The sequence below is a fragment of the Pleurodeles waltl genome, chromosome 7 (genome assembly GCF_031143425.1).
Source record: "Pleurodeles waltl isolate 20211129_DDA chromosome 7, aPleWal1.hap1.20221129, whole genome shotgun sequence".
Taxonomy (NCBI): Eukaryota; Metazoa; Chordata; class Amphibia; order Caudata; family Salamandridae; genus Pleurodeles; species Pleurodeles waltl.
Genome location: NC_090446.1, coordinates 1044876881 through 1044895498, shown reverse-complemented (window position 1 = coordinate 1044895498; position 18618 = coordinate 1044876881). Strand labels below are relative to the sequence as shown.

At 45.5% G+C, this 18618-nt stretch overlaps 1 protein-coding gene across 8 annotated transcripts in view; it reads left to right on the top strand.

Annotated features, from left to right (window-relative positions):
* The window catches only part of HELZ (helicase with zinc finger), a 1413339-nt gene that overhangs the window by 1065187 nt on the left and 329534 nt on the right, over window positions 1-18618 (top strand). For all 8 annotated transcript variants that reach the window (XM_069199901.1, XM_069199892.1, XM_069199898.1 and 5 more), the window contains one exon: window positions 15921-16105. In XM_069199901.1, coding sequence (XP_069056002.1) covers window positions 15921-16105 — 185 coding nt within the window. The remainder of the gene's footprint in view (window positions 1-15920; window positions 16106-18618) is intronic.

The following is an 18618-nucleotide window of genomic DNA, read 5'->3' as shown; positions in this document are numbered from 1 at the left end:
CCATTGACTATTCTTAATCCCTTTATTTTTATTAGGTCTTCCAATAGTTCTGATACTCCTCCTTCTTTCTTAGATGTAATTTGCACCGGCCCTGATCTATCCCATGAATCTGTGAGCTGGGTTCCCTCTTGCTGATTACCATCGCTGCAATTCAATTGCATATTGAAGTCACCCGCGGCCATTATACCCCGCCCATTAGGTAGGCAGTTAAAAAAAATCTACTATTGAACTCATCTGAATGGTCTGGGTCCTTTGAGTGCCAGGTCTGATATATAAATTTACAATTATTATATTAACTGGACCTTTAACGGTACTGATTTCAATCGCAACAGCTAGTAGATCCCTCGTAGGGGATACTATCTCTTTGACTTTTGGGAACAGGTCGTGTTTTAACCAAATTATCAGGCCGCCTGAAGCCCTACCTGATGGCGATGGTAATGCCGCCTTCTGAAAGGTTCAGTAGCCTTCTCTATTTACTACAGATGACGCCCATGTCTCCAAAGGTAAGTCACTTGTCCTTCGGTTCACTCAGCAGTCTACTTTGGCGCAATTCTGGACACTAAGGCCTCAAATGAGTATTCTTCAGCAGAGCGATTGATTTTTGCATCTTTCTTGTTACCCATGCCTGCCTCCATGTGAGACCTCTTCAGCAAAGCCTAGAGGACCAGTGATGCCAACTACCTGGAAGCTGAGAAGACAAACTTATTTCATCCCAGTCTGGGATTCAGTCATTCCCTTTGTGCTGCTGATCTCAAAATCTGTTGAAGGGCATTCTTTTTTGTCAGGAAATTACGTTGCAGTCAGATGCATCTCTCCTGGAATTGTTGCATGGACCTACTTTAAGTCTGTAGAACATGGTTAGAAAAGGAGAGTTCTTTCTATATCAACATCCGGGAATTGAGAGAAGTCCACCTGTCTCTAAAGTCTTTGTTTCCATCCTTAAGGATGACGTCCATCCTGGTATAGGCAGACAGCACAACACATGTATTATCTGAATAAGAGAGATCCATTCCAAATCTCTCCCTGGTAGCACAAACGATCATGAAACTGCTGATAGAAAGGGACTTGCATATCATGATTGTTCATCTTCTATGTGTTCAGAACATGTAGGCATATATACTTATCAAGTTGTTTCAAGAAAACTTTGAGTGGGTTCTCAATGGCAAAGTTTTGCAAGATGCATTTAATGTTAAGGGCTTTCCCCTGTTAAACCTATTCACGGACACAGAAAGAAAAAATGCTCAGAATGCACCTCAAGGTACTATCAACCAGGGTCGAGGGAGAATGCCCTTTTGACAGTCTAGTTTGGGTTTTTATTTACTGTCTGATTCCATTGATCATAACAGTGCTGATCAGACTGCCCCACTTCCAAGCAGGAAAGATCCTCATATCTGAGTGGAAACACCATTGTTGGCTTATAGACCTTCAACACCTATCAGATTTACCACACAGGAGGATGCCATGCACAACAGACCTATTTGTTGGGAGGCCAGATCATGTATCCCATCCTTGCATTGTTTAACTTAGCAGCCTGATTCCTAAACTCATACAACATGATCATTTGAATGTGCCATACAGTTATATAGGCATTTTGAAGAAGCAACATATCCTTCCACCAGAACATTGTACACTTTCAAATGGGAAGAGTTATGCATCTAGTGTCCCATCAACATGTCTAGAAGAAGTGCATTCCTCTATCATATATATTTAGTGACATCTGGGTTGCACTTTTCCTCATTCAGGCTGGAATTCAACATCCTGAATCAATCTCTTGTCCTTCTTGTGAAATGGCTAGCATATTGCTTAAAATTACAAACAGCCATACCAACCACCTTAAAGCAGCTTCAATGGAAGAAAATCCAGGAGCTGAATTCTGAATGGGGTGCATGTTTAAAGAAGGCCATCTAGGTCCTAGAATTAGGGAGCATTATTAATTCTGGCCTCCCGATAAAAACCATTGCTAAACTTGCAAGCAGGCCTTATTGCTGGTAGAAGACCAAAGGAAAAAAAAAAGAATGGCAGCTGGGCGATAAAACTACATTCACCAGGTTGTCTCCCTATATATCTGTGTTCGTCGCTGCCCATCAGGGCAAATACCAGCCTCATAAGTTGGCGATGTGGCTTGCTTCTTACAAGATGTTATTGGGTCGGACAACAAAATGGAGAAACAAACAAGCAATGCAGATAGTGTAGCAAGTCAGAAGAGACAGTGGCACTTGTGATCTGTATTTGCAAGAGTTTGATTCCACTGAGGAGATTCTGACTTCGACTAATGTTTCGTATTTTAAATATCCGATCCTGTAGGAGTGCCATCATATGCTGTCTAAAAGGAGAATCATGCCAGCTCTCAAGCCCCTTGATACAGTATTCGAGGAGAATCAGCCGAGTAAAACCTCATGAACCACATCAACATAGACGCCTGAAAGAAGAAATATTGCCAAAGAGATCACTCGTAACATGACCAGGTTTGAACCCCACCTGGAAAGTGACGACAGACAAGCAAAAAGGGCCACTTAGACCGTGACACCTTTAAGAAGGAACATGGTTGGAGTAATAGCAGCTAGAGCTTGGTGAACCATGTTGCGGTGAATCAGTTGATATGTAGGTGGCTATGGTTGATGTGAGGTGGGGTGTTGTGCCCTAGGGTCCCTTCAAAGTGATTTACGCAATAATAGGTTTAGCATACTGTTTATAGAGGAATCCCATCTGGGACTATTCTGTGTGGAGTTGGCAGTGGCGTATCAGTTGGCTGATGACAAGGGGCTGGGGAGACGAATGAAAAGTTCCTAATGGTGCCATGGAATGCTTAGTGCACTAATGGGATTAGTTCAATATCTATTGAAAATCCCTTGATTGGTATAGAATCTCTTCTGAGAATATCTGCTACATCTAAGAGTAGTAATGAGACCCCGTCCAGCCTCCTGTTTTGATCTCTGCAAGGCCCACCACTAGCTGGGTAATCCCAAAGGCCGCCCCCTTTAACCATGCACGCCTTAATACCTCTACTCTGAGGTTCACAATTACATCATTTAGGGTGATTCCAAAAGGCGGCCCTTTCTGCAAAAAGGGCAACCCCACACAGAGGGCAGGCTGTCTTGTCTTAAGTAGATCAAAGAGAGTGTAAAATATGAATTCGTTAATGTTGATTATTAATTTGCTGATCTGTTTGCAGTATATAGATTTTAAACAGCAAGTGTTGGGAGTGGGGGTGAATGAATATTACTTATTTTTTCTTTTACTGTAATGATTCTAACTAATTGGACAGTCAACATTTAATTCAATTAAAAGTCCTTATTCAAGGTACAAGTTGCAGCTATTACTGCCTACAGGAAATCTACTTCACACATCTCTTCAGGTTAACAGAAGTAAAAGATTTCTTAGAGGTTGTAAGAAAGTGTACCAAGTTTCTGTCTCCACCTGGAAAGCTTCACACCATACTTTCTAAACTCAGAGGGCCACAATTTGGGCCTCTAATTAAGGCATTTCTAGCACATTTGTCTTGAAAAGCATCTTTTCCAGTACCTGTAGCCTTAGCTCATAGGGTCAGCTAGGTTCAGGTCTTATGCATTTAGGAACCATGCCCCGTGCTTCACAAGAACAGAGTAGTGTTGAGCAGTCATGCCAGTTTTCTACCTAAGGTGGTTTCAGATTTCCATGGCTATAAGAGCATTTCTTTGTCAATTGCCTTTACAAATCTATAATCCCCAACAGAAAGAGGACTCCACTCTCTCAATCAGAGGAGAATGTTGAAGTTCTGTTTGAAATGTATTGAAATTACATTGAAAACTAAATATGTTAGACAGCCTTGATATTAAATTGTAAATAATGATCAGTTTACAACATGTCTAGCCACTGTACAATTGTCTGTCTTTAGGTGGATAATTTCTTGTACCTTAAAGTGCTTAATGTTTGGCAAAAAAACAAAACCTATGCCAAGCGGACAAAAACAAATCCTACTCCACTAGAGGTAAAGCTTCAGTGAAAGCACTCTTTAGAGAAATCTACCTGTATCAGACATCTGCAAGGCCACCACTTGACGGTCTGTCCATACATTTACAAGACACTATTCTCTTACGTTGGACTGTAGGGTGGATACCCAGGCAAGGCAAGGTTCTTTGAGGATCTTTTTATTGATGATGTGGTGCTTTTTCATTCATTCCTCAACCTTTTTTTATTTGGGATGAACTTGTTATTCATTTAGTGCATTTAACTGTTGGTTAGGATCCTGTGGAGAAGGAAAAGTTACTTACTTGTAATCTGAGTTGACATTGTGGGAATCCTTATCAAAGTCATAAGCAACCCTCCCACCTCCTCAGGCTCGTGAATGGAAAATATCTTATGCTCAGGTTCCTCTTGTTCCTTATTAAACTGAACTGACTTAACTGTCACCTGTTGGGTATGATGGGACACTGGAGGATGGTCTCTCCTTACGGGCACAGTATTTCAGCTTGCATGGATGGCTGCCTATCTTTTTTTTTTTTATGAAATTGTTTTTATTGGTATTTTGCAGAACAAGCACATCATAAAGTGAGACATCATCAAGACAGATAGGTCGTCAGTCATAACAGTTTGCAATTAACTAGTACAGTTTATAGCCAAACTAAAACGTAGACACAAATCTGTATGTTCTACACATATCTCAGAGGGTATGGATGAATAACATCAACAAGTCATCTTATTGAAGATAGGTCCCTGAGCAGCAACAATCTCATTGCATTATGAAGTAGGTGTGCCTTAAAAGAAGAAAAAAAACAAGAACAACACACACAACTTTTAAAACCTGAATGGATGGTCACTGAACTAGGAAGGAGCGGGAGAAGCTGAGACCGGGAACTGCAGTGAGATATCAGGTATTCAGTGTGAGCAGGGGAGAGAGTCTTCATGTGTGGAAGAGATGCAGCACTTGCAGATGAGTAGGACAGGAGAAAAGCGGTAGGCCTCTCGAAACAGTGTGCAAGTGGGCCCCAGATAAAGTCTAAACCCCTTCTCGTATCCGCTAGGATGTCCGCCATGCATTCTATCAGGAGGGCCTGCCACAGCTGAGCATGCCGCAGGGACATAGGAGGAACATCTGGTTTCTTCCTGGCCAAGGCCAGACCAATTTGGCTAGTCCTAAGCAGAGCCAAAGAATGGAAAGGCTGGTTGGTGTTCAAGGGACTGCGATATAAGATCTAAAATAACTAAATCAGGGGTACATGGTATTGGGTAGCCTAAAATATCCTTAAGTTGGGCTAAGACTTCTGTCCAGTAAGGTTGTATGGTTGGGCAATCCCACCAGATATGGTGAAAGTCCCATAGTAAACCACAACCCCTCCAGCATCTGCCTGAGGTGTTCAGGAATATTTTCTGAAATGTTTCCGGGTGTAAATACCAATTGTAAAGTACTTTCTAGTGCGCCTCCCGGAGGCCTAAGGAGTGATTGAACTTTGATATGTCTTTCCATAGCATCTGCCACTGTGTATCAGTAATGGTAGTTCCCAGTGTGTGTTCCCAAACACAAAAGTAGTGAGGTGTGGGTGTTCGTGTAGTGGATTGTAAGAGGGAGTAGAGGAAAGATATGGACCGCCGAGTAGTCCCTGCTCGTTTCACAAATTGCTTTAATGGGAAGAGCTCTATGGTGGCTTTCCCGTGCATTGATGGGGACGTGACCCAGTGCTTCAGTTGGTTATAGTGGTAGATCTTGGAGGGGGGGCAATTTTCAAATGTCAGACTATCCATTCTGTGGAACGCGTCTGATATAGTAAGGCATCCTCCATCACGCCATCTGTCAAAGGCTCCTGGTTGCAACGCTGCTGGAAAGGCCTCGTTAAAGTGGACAGGGGTGTGGGGAGATGGAAACGTCGTCAGGCCATTCAAATGGGTTACCTTATCCCAGACCATCAGAGTAGTAGCAGTCAGAGTGCTTAAGTATATGTTTTTCAGCTGGTTACACTTTGGTTTCCACAGGATATCCCAGATTCTCCTTCCTACCTCTGCCCTATACATGTAGAGGCAGTTTATCTGAGGCTCTAAGGGACCACTTTGATATAACTCTTAATTAAGCTGCCCTGTAATAGGCAGTCGGACAGTGCTAGTCCACCGGCATCCCAAGGGAGTGTCAGTAGCATAGTATCATAGCGAAGTGTAGAGATAAAGTCTCTCTCATGTTCAATGGGGAGTCCTTGAAAGAAATGTAGAATAAGTGGTAACACATTCAATTTGATTGCATGAATGCATCCAATCCACATCAAATATAGAGAGGCCCAATGCATAAAGTCTGCATGTACTTGCTGCATTAAGGGAGGATAGTTTGCTCTGTATAAATCAGATATTTTTGGAGTGAACTTCATACAGAAATCAATGATATCTTTGTTTGCCTGTGGGAAGGGAGAGAAAGCCGTTATAATGTCCACCTTGCTTGCGGAACCAATAGGTTAAACATAAAGGATTTATTAGGATTAATTCAGAACCCTGCCACTGATTTGAAACGGTGAAGTTCTGTCTGTAATGCTGGGAGTGATGTTCTTGGGGAGGTGAGAGGTGGTAGGATGTCATCAGTGAACAAATAAATCTTGTGTTCAGTGGATCCAAAGGAGAGGCCTCGCATGTTGGACTGGGGACAGAGGGCATCCTGGTCTGGTGCCCTGGAAAAGCTGGAAGTAGTTGGAGGATACTCTGCTCACCATCACTCTAGAGCAGGGGGCGTCATAGTTAGCCTATACCATTCTTAGGAAAGGATCCCCACAGCCAAACTTGCGTAATGTGTGGAAAAGAAAAGCCCAATCCACCCAGTCAAAGGATTTTTCTGGATCCAGTGCCAAAAGTATTGTTGGAATATACATCTTTTTTTTAGCGTTCTCGATTAGAGGTATAACTCGTCACAGATTACAATGAGTCTGTCTTCCTTTAATGAATTCAGATTGATCTGAGTGTATAATTTCCTGTAAGATATCTTCCAACCTAGTGGCCAATATTTATGTGTATAATTTGGCATTGATTTTAAGTAATGCAACTGGCCAGTAGGATGCAGAGAGTTGTGGATCTTTCCCCGGTTTGGGTAGAATTGAAATCAAAGCTTCCCCCATTGTAGGGGTAACCACTTGAAGATTTACAGTATAGTTATCCTTGATGGACATGCCCTTTGATGGTACCCATCTCTTTGGAGACAAGGCGGACTCAGCGCTCGAGCCCTTTAGGGACTCCTGGGCTAAGGGCCCTTGGCCTCGCAGCTGCTCCTCGCCCCCAACAGAGCACCTTTCGCCCCTTTTATCGCTACGGAGGGGTCACCCAACCATGTTCCTTTACATCTGGCTCGACCGGCGCATACTGTAGAGCCCCTGCGCAGCTGCGGATGGGGGAATCCCACAAGGTCATGGATCAGGGAGCCAGCGGGCTCGACGACTGGCTGTTGAAGGCGGACAGGCCACAGAAAGTCATCTCCCACCTCCAGACTACGACAAACCTCCTGCATTCGCTGGGGTTCACTATAAACGTGCCAAAGTCACACCTGACTCCCTATCAGACGCTCCCTTTCATCAGGGCTGTTCTGGACACACTGTAGTTTTGGGCTTATCCTCCCGAAAAGTGAGTCCAGGGCATTCGTACTAATTTACCTATTTGTCAGCCTCTGTCCTGGATTTGGGTGAGAATGACTCTGAGGCTACTGGCCTCATAGCCTCCTGCATCCTGCTGGTCCAACATGCCAGGTGGTATATGCGGACTCTGCAGTGGGACCTGAAGTTCCAGTGGGTGCAGCATCAGGGGAATTTCTCCGACATGGTTCAGATCTCTGAGGGAACTGCGAAAGACCTGCAGTGGTGGTTGTTGAATCCAAATTGGGTCATTTGCAGATCCCTCTCCCACCCCCAACCAGATCTCACATTAGTGACAGATGCGTCTCTCCTGGGATGGGGCGGCTACATGGGAGAGGCAGAGATCAGAGGCCTCTGGTCTCCACATCAACCGTTTGGAGTTCCGGGCGATCCCACTTACATTGAAAGCATTCCTTCCTTCCTTCCTTCCTTCTCTCAGTGACAAAGTGGTGCAGGTGTTCACCGACAGCACCACCACCATGTAGTACTGCAACAAGCAGGGCGGAGTGGGGTCGTGGACCCTTTGTCAAGAGGTTTTTCGCCTCTAGATAGGGCTGGAACTCCAGGGCATTTCCCTGGTTGTTCAACATCTGGCAGGCTCTCTGAACATCAGAGCAGACAAGCTCAGCGATCGATGCATAGTCAATCACGAACGGCGTCTCAATCCAGAGGTGGCTCGAGGCCTCTTTCAACAGTGGGGAGAGCCTTGGTTAGATCTGTTTGGCTCCGCAGAGAACACGCAATGTCAGCTGTTTTGCGCATTGGAGTTTCCAAGGCAGCACTCACTTGGCTATGCTTTTCGACACGAGTGGAACTCAGGCCTCCTGTATGCCTTCCTGCCAATACCACTTATGCCCAGAGTTCTGAAGAAGATCAGGCAAGACCGGGCCCAAGTTATCCTGGTGGGTCCAAACTGGGCACTAAGAGTCTGGTATCCCGAGCTTTTGAGTATGGCCATCTATCCTCCAATCAAACTGCCCCTGCGGGAAGATCTTCTGTTGCAACAGCAGGGGATAGTTATCCACCGGAACCTGTCCAGTCTCTGCCTCCTTGCGTGGAGATTGAGCGGTGGTTCTTGATGGGTTTTGACCTTCCACCCGAAGTCTGTATTGTCATCTGGGCAGCCAGGCATCCCTCCACCAAAACTGTATACACCTGTTGTTGGAAAAGATTTGTGGCATGGTGTATCAACAAGTCTGTTGATCCCCTCTCTGCACCTCTCTCAGGGGTTCTCCTCTTTATGCTTGCTCTTGCCCAGCAGGCCACTGCACTGGGCCCCTCAAGGAATATTTGTCTGCCATCTCTGCCTTCTTAGGGCTACCAGACCAACTTTCTCTATCCAAATCTCCCATTGTTGGGAGGTTTCTTAAAGGCCTCACACATATTTGTCCTCCTGTTCCATTCACAATGCCCGAGTGGGATTTGAACTTGGTTCTCACATACCTCATGTGTGCTCCTTTCAAGGCGCTCCACAAACGTTCTCTATGGCTCTTGACCCTGCCTTCTTCATTGCCATCGCCTCTGCTCGCAGAGCGAGTGAGCTTCAGGCTCTTTCTTCAAAGCCAAAATTCCCAGTAGTGCATCCTGACAAAGTGGCGCTTCGTACCAGGGCTTCCTTTCTTCCCATGGTAGTGACACCTTTTCCTGCCAGTCTATCACCTTGCCTACTTTTTACGTACCCCACATCCCTCTCATGAGGAGGAGAGACTCCACTGTCTGGATCCAAAAAGAGCATTGGCGTTCTACCTAAATCGTACCAAAGATTTCCGGATGGACAATCAACTCTTTGTGGGTTATGTGGGTGCGAAGAAAGGAAAGACGGTGCAGAAGAGGTCCATCTCCCAATGGATAGTCCTCTGCATCAAAATGTGCTACGCTTTGGTGAAAAAGCAACCCCCTGAGGATTTGCGTGCTCACTCAACCAGAGCAACTGCTGTTTCCATAGCGTTAGCACATGGAATTTCAGTCCTGGATATCTGCGAGGCGGCAACGTGGGCGTTTTTACATACTTTCACCAAGCATTACTGCGTGGACAATCAGATTCTCAGAGATGGCTATTGTTGCCGTGCGGTCCTGCAGGACTTTTTTGGTGTGATCTTGGTTCGCAGCCTACCAACGGGGATGATATTGCTCGGGTATCTATTCTAAGGTAAGGAATCTGCAACTAGAAGTCTCTATCAGATATATAAGTTACTTCCCTTGGGTAACGATATATCTGGTAGAGACATATTCTAGTTGCAGATTCCTTACCGGCCCGCCTATCCTCCCCCCACTGCGCACTAATTTCTAGGGACAGGAACTTCCTTGTAAGGCACTAGTTTGGTGCACCATTCTCAGTGTTCTTCATGGCTCCACGCTACTGGCGTGGAAAGTTTTGAAGAGAAACTGACGTCAGCGTGCCGGGGTGACGCCTATATATGATCTCAAAGTCATTGCGGCGACCACGAGGCCCGCGGAGTCGACCGAAGCCCCCTAACGGTACTGCTTGAAGAAAAATCTCCAGATCCAGTCTGGAGCCTGGGTGAATTCTAAGGTAGGGAATCTGCAACTAGAATATGTCTCTACCACATATATCATTACCAAAGGTAAGTAACTTGTACTTATTTGTACGTCCTCCTCAGGATCTCCCCACCGCTCCCTTCCAACACTGAGCAGGCCAGGTAAGCAGTCTGGGTGCCTCTCGTAGATTGATGACTCTGCAGGGTGCGTGAAATTGGCAACAAATCATCACAGTTTAAAGATGCCCCTAAAGTGAAGTAGCAGTAATATTATGTTCCCCCTGATATGCAATCTAAGCCCCTGAGCCAGTTCTTACATTCTTAACGGGACGGGCTGAGTTGCACTAGCTGCCATATTAAGGTCAGGCACACAGGCATGGCTGTCTGGTATGCCTTCTCGGTCCCTTAGAGAGCTGCCGCTGTCCCCCAAGCCCTCATCGCGTACCTGTGGTTAAGAACATTTTCAGGCTGGGGGCCAGTACTGACTCCTACCGACCAAGATTCAGTTGATCTCTGTCGCTTCACTGTTTGCGGAGTGATCAGGTGGCCGGGAGGAAACCCCTCACCCCAGGGGCCATTCACCACAGCCGATCCTCCCTCTCTGGGCTCTGAATACCGCTTTTGTCTCTCGCTGGTGTTGGGCCCCCATTAGTGCTGTCTCGGGGCCTCCGCGCGGTCGTTGTGCTTCTCCACCGTACCGCTGCCATATTGTATCAGGCCACGCGTCAGCTGATCCCAGGTCTCATATGCTTTCTGTTACCATTAGGGAAGATTCGGAAGCTTCAGGGAGTTGCTTTGTCTTCCCTGAATTTCAGCGATTGAGTCTATGGAGATAATGGGTCGATGACATTGGCTTGGTCTGCAGCTGCAGGGTGTTTGGCGGAGCTAGCGTGGGTCACTTCCACACGGCCATATTGGTTGAAATAGGAACTATGCTGCTTGTCTTTTTAATATTGCCCTGCTTTCCCTTTGTTTTGTTTTAAACAAAAATGGTGTGTGAAATGTTCCTGGTCACTTTTTATTAAATTAGTGACTATTTGGATGCAGTTTACTCCTTTTTAAAACTTAAAATATTTTTTAGATAAATATTAGCTTTTATTAGCCTGCAAGGATATGTTTTATCATTTAAAGTGTGCTATTCTTCTAATATGTGTTGTATATAATACATATGTGTGTGTGTGTATGCAGATAAATATATGTATATATTTTAACTAGTGGTGGTTGCCACTAGGTTGTTATAATTAAGACCTAGTTTCCATAATCAGAGCTTTTTTTGTTTTGCCATTAACTTTAGTACCGCTTGACAAATCTTCCTCAAAATTTTCAAAACTTATACTTTGTTCAGTTTGTCTGCTGTCTTGAAAGTTTTGGGAATATCTGTCAAGCGGGGACCAAGGGGAGTGGGGGGGGGGGAGGGGTGTGAGTGGGGGGGTGTTTCCCCATTCATTTTTCCATGGAACATTTAGACAAACCTACAGTCCGAACCACAGAGCAGAATTACACCAAATTTGGGACAAAGCTAGATTCTGTTCTGCAGATTCCTTGAGGCATCCCCCATGGTCCCAGCTAGCCCGTAAAGGGCATGTAGTAAAAAAATAATATTAATAGTGAGGGACCGCAGGGGTGACCTTGAGGCTTCCCCGCGGTCCTAGATAGCCTGTAAAGGGCAGTTTATAACATTTAAAAAAAACAAGATATGTAGGGACTGCGGAGAAGTCCTTGAGGCCTCCCCCGCTATCCCAGATAGCCCCAGATGGCAAGGGTGCGAGTTATAGTTACCTTGGGGCATGAGTTATAGTTACTTGAGATAACTATAACTGGTGAATTTCTATGGTTTTGTATGTTTGAAATGTATGCCTAACTATAACTTGCCTGTAACCTTTAGGTTTTTTCAGTGAATTTCTGTGATCTTTTCAATTCTATTTCCAACTATAACGTCCCTGAAACCTTTGATATCTATCTATCTATCTATCTATCTATCTATCTATCTATCTATCTATCTATCTATCTATCTATCAATCAGAAGCTGGTCTGGTGTGTGGTGGGTACCTAAAGTACTTACACCTTATACCAGGTCGAGGTATGCCCTATTAGTGTAGTGTAGGCAGTGTCTAGAAGCCAGGCTCTCCATAGGTAGCAGCCAAGGATTAACTAGGAGACATGCTCAGCTCATGCAGTACCGCTGTAGTCACACAGCACTTACACACATGAAAGAAACACTCAGTTGTACAAAAATAAACATACTTTATTTTTGGAACAGAATACTAGAAGGGCAACCCTCCAATAGGAGGTAAGTAATACACTAAATATATACACTAGTAATCAGAAATTGGCATAGAAATGGTTAGAAAACAGCGCAAATTGTAATATCCAATAGTGACCTTAGGGGGAACACAAACTATATACTAAAAATATGGAATGCAAACCCAGGACCCCACCTAGGTAAGTGGAATGTGTAGAGGGGAGCTGGGAGTACTAGAAAACCACAGAGGTAAGTAACACAGTATGCCCCAGTGACCAAGAAAGCAGGAGTAAATCACTGGATTTTCCCAAACCACCCAAAAGGTGGAAAAAGAAGACACTCAGAGAAGGCTGCAAGAAGACCAGCAGTGGCTTCCTGAAGACCTGTGGAGAGTGGGGACCAAGTCCAAGAGTCACAGTGGTGTCCAGGAGGAGTAGGAGCTACCACCCCCCCAGCTATACTTGCAGAAGTTGGTCAGCGGTGATGAAGAAAAGGTTAGCACTGCAGCCCTGGAGAAGAGTTCCTGATGGATGTAGATGATGTTCCACGCTGGAGTGAAGATTGCAGATGGGTGCTGGTGCAGGAATTCTACCAATAAGCCTTGGTAAACGCAAACTCGCAGTTAGTAGAAAAGCGGTGCTGCCGGGTGCCAACCCAGGAGGGGGGAGTCACAGGAGACCCTCAGAGTCATAGAGAGTCCACAGGAGAAGAGGCAGCTCCCACAGGAGTCCCAGAGGACAGGGACACAGGAGTCGCAGAAGGAGCCCACGCAGCACTACAAAAGGAGGATCCCACGCCACCAGAGAACCACACAGAAGTGTGTGCTTTGCAGGAAGGAGTGCTGGCTGGAGCTGAACGTTGCCTGAAGATCCCTTGGAGGAGATGCTAACAAGCCTTGGCAGCTGCAAATGATGAGATGCATGGGGGGTGCTGTCCTGCGTGGGAAGGCAAAGCCTTACTTCCACTAAAGTTGGGCAGCTGGCAGAATGACCAAGAGGACTTCTCCGGACCACCACCCGTGATGCAGGATCCACGCACCTCAATATGAGGGGAGATCCACGCAGCTGTTCATCGCTTGCGGTAGATGCCTGCGGTTGCAGAGGAGTGACTCCTTCACTCCAAGGGAGATTCCTTTCTCATGTGCACGCTGAAGCATTGAGGCCTTCTGAGGATGCACGGCTGGGAAAATGTTGCAAAGCTGGTAGGAGACATGGAAACAAAGTTGCAGAAGAGCCTTCTTCGTTGTTTGCAGCATTGTCGGTTCCTGGAGGGTCCAGTCGCAGTTCCAGTGGCCAGAAGTCGAAGTAGAGGTTGCAGATGAATCCTGCTGGTGTCTTGCAAGCCACATCTGAGGACCTACCCAAGAGAGAGACCCCAAACAGCCCTGAAAGGGGGATTGGTCACCTAATCAGGTAAGCACCTATCAGAAGGGGGCTCTGCTGTCTACTGCCTGGACTGGCCACTCAGATGTTCCCAGAGTTCCCTGCGAACTTTGGAAACAAGATGGCAGAACCCAGGGACCCTCTGAAGGAGCTCTGGGCACCACCCCTGGGGTGGTGATGTACAGGGGAGTGTTCACTCCCCTCTACATTGTACAGTTTAATGTCAGAGCAGGGACTGGGGATCCTTGAACTGGTGTGGACCGGTTCATGCACGGAGGGCACCAAATGTGCCTTTCAAAGCAAACCAGTGGCTTGGGGAGGCAACCCGTCCAATGCCAGTCACACCTATTTCCAAAGAGAGATGGTGTTACCTCCCTCTCCCAAAGGAAATCCTTTGTTCTTCCTTCCTGGGCTTGATCAGATTAAACAGCAGGAGGGCAAAAACCTGTCTGAGGGGTGGCAGCAGCTGGACTGCCCTGAAAACCGTGTAAGGCTGGTGGTAGCAATGCTGGTGGTCCTCCAAGGATCCCCCAGAGTGCATGGAATCATACTTCCAATACTTGCAACGGTATTGGGGTATGATTCCAACATGTTTGATACCAAACATGCCCAAGTTCGGAGTTACCATTATGCAGCTGGACATAGGTAGTGACCTATGTCCAGTACACACATAAAATGATGTCCCCACAGTCCAGGAAAGTGGGCCTGGAGTTTGTGGGGCACCTCTGCTAGTGCAGGGGTGCCCTCACACACACAGGTACTTGCACCCTGTCCTTTGGGCTGAGAGGGTCTACCATAGGGCGGACCTGGTGCAGTGACCTGTAGTGAAATATGGGTGCATGCACCTGTTTCACGCAGACTTCAATGGCAGGCCTGCAGAACCCTTTGCATGGGCTCCCTATGGGTGGCAGAATAACTGCTGCAGCCCATAAGTATCCCCTGGAGCCCTAATGCCCTGGGTAGCTAGGAACCATATACTAGGGACGTACTTGTATGCCAATTTAGGGAAGAAAAAGGTACCATTTACAGGAGAGAGCAAAACTACTGGGGTCCTGGTTAGCAGGATCCCACTAGACACAGTCAAACACACTGACAACAGGCAGAAAATGGAGGTAACCATTCCACAAAAGAGGGTACTTTCCTTCAGGGTGCATGCACCCTTTCATGCAGGCTGCAATAGCAGACCTGCAGATACACTTTGCATGGGCTCCCCATGAGTGGCATAATACATGATGCAGCCCATGGGGTACTCCTGGTGCCCCAGTGTGCTGGGTACCATATACTAGGGACATACAAGGGGGCACCAGTATGTCAAATGTGGGGTGTGTGTGGTCAAAGCAACCAAATTTAAAGGGGGGGAGCATAGTCACAGGGGTCCTAGTTAGCAGGATCCCAGTGAACACAGTCAAAACACACTTACATCAGGCAAAAAGTGGGGGTAACCTGCTAAAAAGAGGCTACTTTCCTACACTATGTATCTCCGGGATCTTGTTCGCAGCAGAGACAATTCCGTGCTTATGACATTGATAATTCCTCTGGAGGAGAAGTAGGATTGCAAGTAAGAAATTGTTCCTTTACTCCTTTTTGAAAGATTGACTGCTGCTGAGGCCCTAGAATTTAGATGTTTGTCCTTGAGTAGTTGTAGAAAATGAGTACCCTTAAATTATCTAATAAAGGGACATGTGCAAAGAAATTAAATCCTTTATTGAATTGGTTTCACATGATAGCCATGTATCATATCCTCTTAAAGCTTTGCGAGGCATAGGGCAGTGCCATGTTTCTGGAGATGTGCAAGTCCCACTAAGTCACAATTTCTTCCGGTGGGCAAGGACTAATGTTGTGTGGGTTACCCCAATCTTTTGCATTGAATATAGCTTCTTGTTTTGCTACTGGTTGTATGAAAGCTAAATTAGGGACTTATAACCTATTGGTGGCTTGCTGAAGTATTCATGCAACACAATAAGTTTCTGTAGTTCCAGTATATCATTACTTAGTGATAATATTTTTTCCACGTTTGTAGATGAAATTACCCATTGAACATCTTTAGCAGGAAACAATCAATTTTTTGTGAACATAATTGTTTTGCTTAATATAGGAAATAAAAAAGGAATCTCCTTAATGCTTCATTAGTTACAGCCAATTTCAGAAAGAGGTGTGCATACCTTTTCTAAATCATAAAGATGTTTTCAGTAATTGCTAATTTATTTTATTGTTCCTCTAACTTTAGTTCAACCAAATCCTTCAGTGCTGATTGGCAATCCTATCCGGGCATTTACTCCTCCCCTTGGACCTCACCCAAACTTGGGCAAATCTCCGAGCCCTGTACAAAGGATAGATCCACACACTGGGACCAGTTATCTTTATGTACCTACAGTTTATGGAGGAAACATGGTCATGCCAGTGCCGTTTTCTGTATGTATTCCATTGCATTTTGTTTTTAATGTGTTTTGTGTCACATTGAAGTATATGGAGTGCTGGGACTACTCAAATATTGTTCAGATGGTTATCAGCAATAATATTTTTTTTTCAGACCGAAGGAATCAGTAGAGTATTTTTATGAAAATGAAATGTTGCTTGCCTAGCATTGGCAATGTAAAATAAGAGAAATTTCAATTCTTAAGCTATTAGGAAAGGACATCATCTGTTCACTGCCCCCAAAGCAGCACACTTTATATAATCATTATTGATGTATTGTACTTGCATCTGAAAGGTAAAAAAAAAAAAATGTAAAGCACTGATACGCCTTAAGAATTTGAATATAATCATCACATTTATAGTGCATTTATTGTGCCCGTTTTTCTAAGTATCCAGTCTTCAGAAGTACTTTATATTTTATTTATCATTAAATTGTTCACTTGTACATTTTTGTGAAGATTGTTGTATTCCTTTTACTCCCTTTAGTCACTATCCAACAAAAAGAGACAGAAAAAGCAATGAAAATCAAATATACCCAATGCTGTTAAGGTTCTACTAAAAAGTTAATGTTACACTCTGAATCTCTTAAATTAACAGTAACAACCAACAGAGAAAACATTTTATGAGAAGTAACAAATCCATGTGGTGGAAGATACTCCAAGAGCCAGATGTAGGATACGTGGTTCTTGGATTACAGCTGTGAGGTATCCTTGGATTGTTCTCTAAATAGCGGTTCTTTGAGTTAGACTACTTCTCTCAGGCTGGAAGTGGCTTATATCCAGATGCTTTAAGAGTTGCCCATTTTCAGGCTATGAATCCTATCTGAAATATTGTACTGAGTAGTATTTAAAACACACATCTGATAGACAACTAGCCGCAGATTCCTTACCTTAGAATTCTCCCCAGGCACCAGACTGGATCGGGACATTTTTTTCAGCAGCACTGGTGAAGCAGTTACCTCTGGCCAATTGTTTGCCTCCCATTTAACGGTTTTTGTTGTTGTGACAGTGTTTATGCCTTATGGCTTTAAGCCTTGTGGTTCCTGTACTCGGCAAATGTCTGTCACGGACCCCTACTCTGTTTATTTGTGGTGCTTGGTCACCCACCATGATACTGATGACTGTGACACCTGTCAGTGTTTGAGGCCTAAGGCGTTGTGGGAAAGGCAGATGAAGCTCCTTGCAACACAGGTGCCGCATGTCTTCACAAGACTCTTGTTGGTGTTGTAGTCCTTCATCTACGACTTGTCCTAGCGACCGTTCCGGGAGTCGCTCGCGTATGGCTCCATTGAAATCTACAGATCCTATGGCGTCTCCAGGCAAGGGTCGTCATCGGTCGAAATTGCATCCTCCTCTGGCTTCACGCGCGGCTCCTCACGTTCCTCTCAGGACGAACCTGCGCAGGAGTTGACCCCATGCCTCCCACTTTATCCTGGCACCAGTGCGACTCTGGCTCAGATGCGGGACTATTACTCTTTCTTGCATGCTATTTTTGGGCCTACCCCTCCCTCTGGAGCGCCTTCGGGCTCTCAGTAGGTGATGGGTGGCCTGACTGGGTTCTCACCAGCAGCTTTGTTCTCGATGTCCATTGCCCTGATTATTGTATCCCCGGAGTCGGACAACACCCTTTCCAATGTCGAGGTCTCTCCATCCCGACGTAGGCACCGTTGGAGTTGGCTATTCTCCAATCTGCATTTCTGTCTTCGGAGGCCCCCTCTCCAGTTCTTACATTGGAGGGGCCCGGCTTTCATTCTCAGCCTCCCAATTCCTGCGCCATTCTGCTTCCTTAATCGTATTGGTTAGTTGACTTAGCCAATGCTAGTGGTCTAGACACTTTGCCGGCTTCCAGCCTCCTATCATCCCCTGGGTGTGCTTCAGAGGCTGGTTCTGCTTTTGTCAAAACATGTGTCAAGAGTGTTAAATTTACAAATTCCTACTGTGCAATTGTCCACGGACCCTTTACTAGATGTCTGACATCCTGACCACTCTTCTGTGGAGCCGGTCCTTTCTTATTGTGAGGCTCTGTGATATCCTTTTGGGAGTTGGGACCCACAATATCTGGTTCTCCTGTGGAGCGCTCGGTTTCGCATAGAGAATGGCCAGCAACGTAGGATCCATCATGCCTCCAGTGGCATCCCACTACTCAAAGTTTTGTGGTGCAAACTGCTTTTTCTGCACAAGGTTTTACTCAGGTTTCTCCTGTCCCCCCAGAGCGAGAAGCCATACAGCTGGATGCTTCTGATATGTGTATTTTCGCTTCATCCAGTTGTGCCTTGTGTTCAACCAACACATCGGGTGTCCTTGCCCGCTTCTCCCCGCTTTGTACGACTCAGTGGACCACATTTTGCCTTCTCAGTCTGATGAAGCTATACAAGCTCTAACGCATCTGTAGGGGATGGTCAGCAGGCTGCCAAGCTTAGTGTCAGATGTGGTATGGATACCACAGATTCTGTTGGAAGAGTTATGGCTTGTTAGTTAGCGCTGCAAAGAAGGGCATGGTTGCATTCTTCA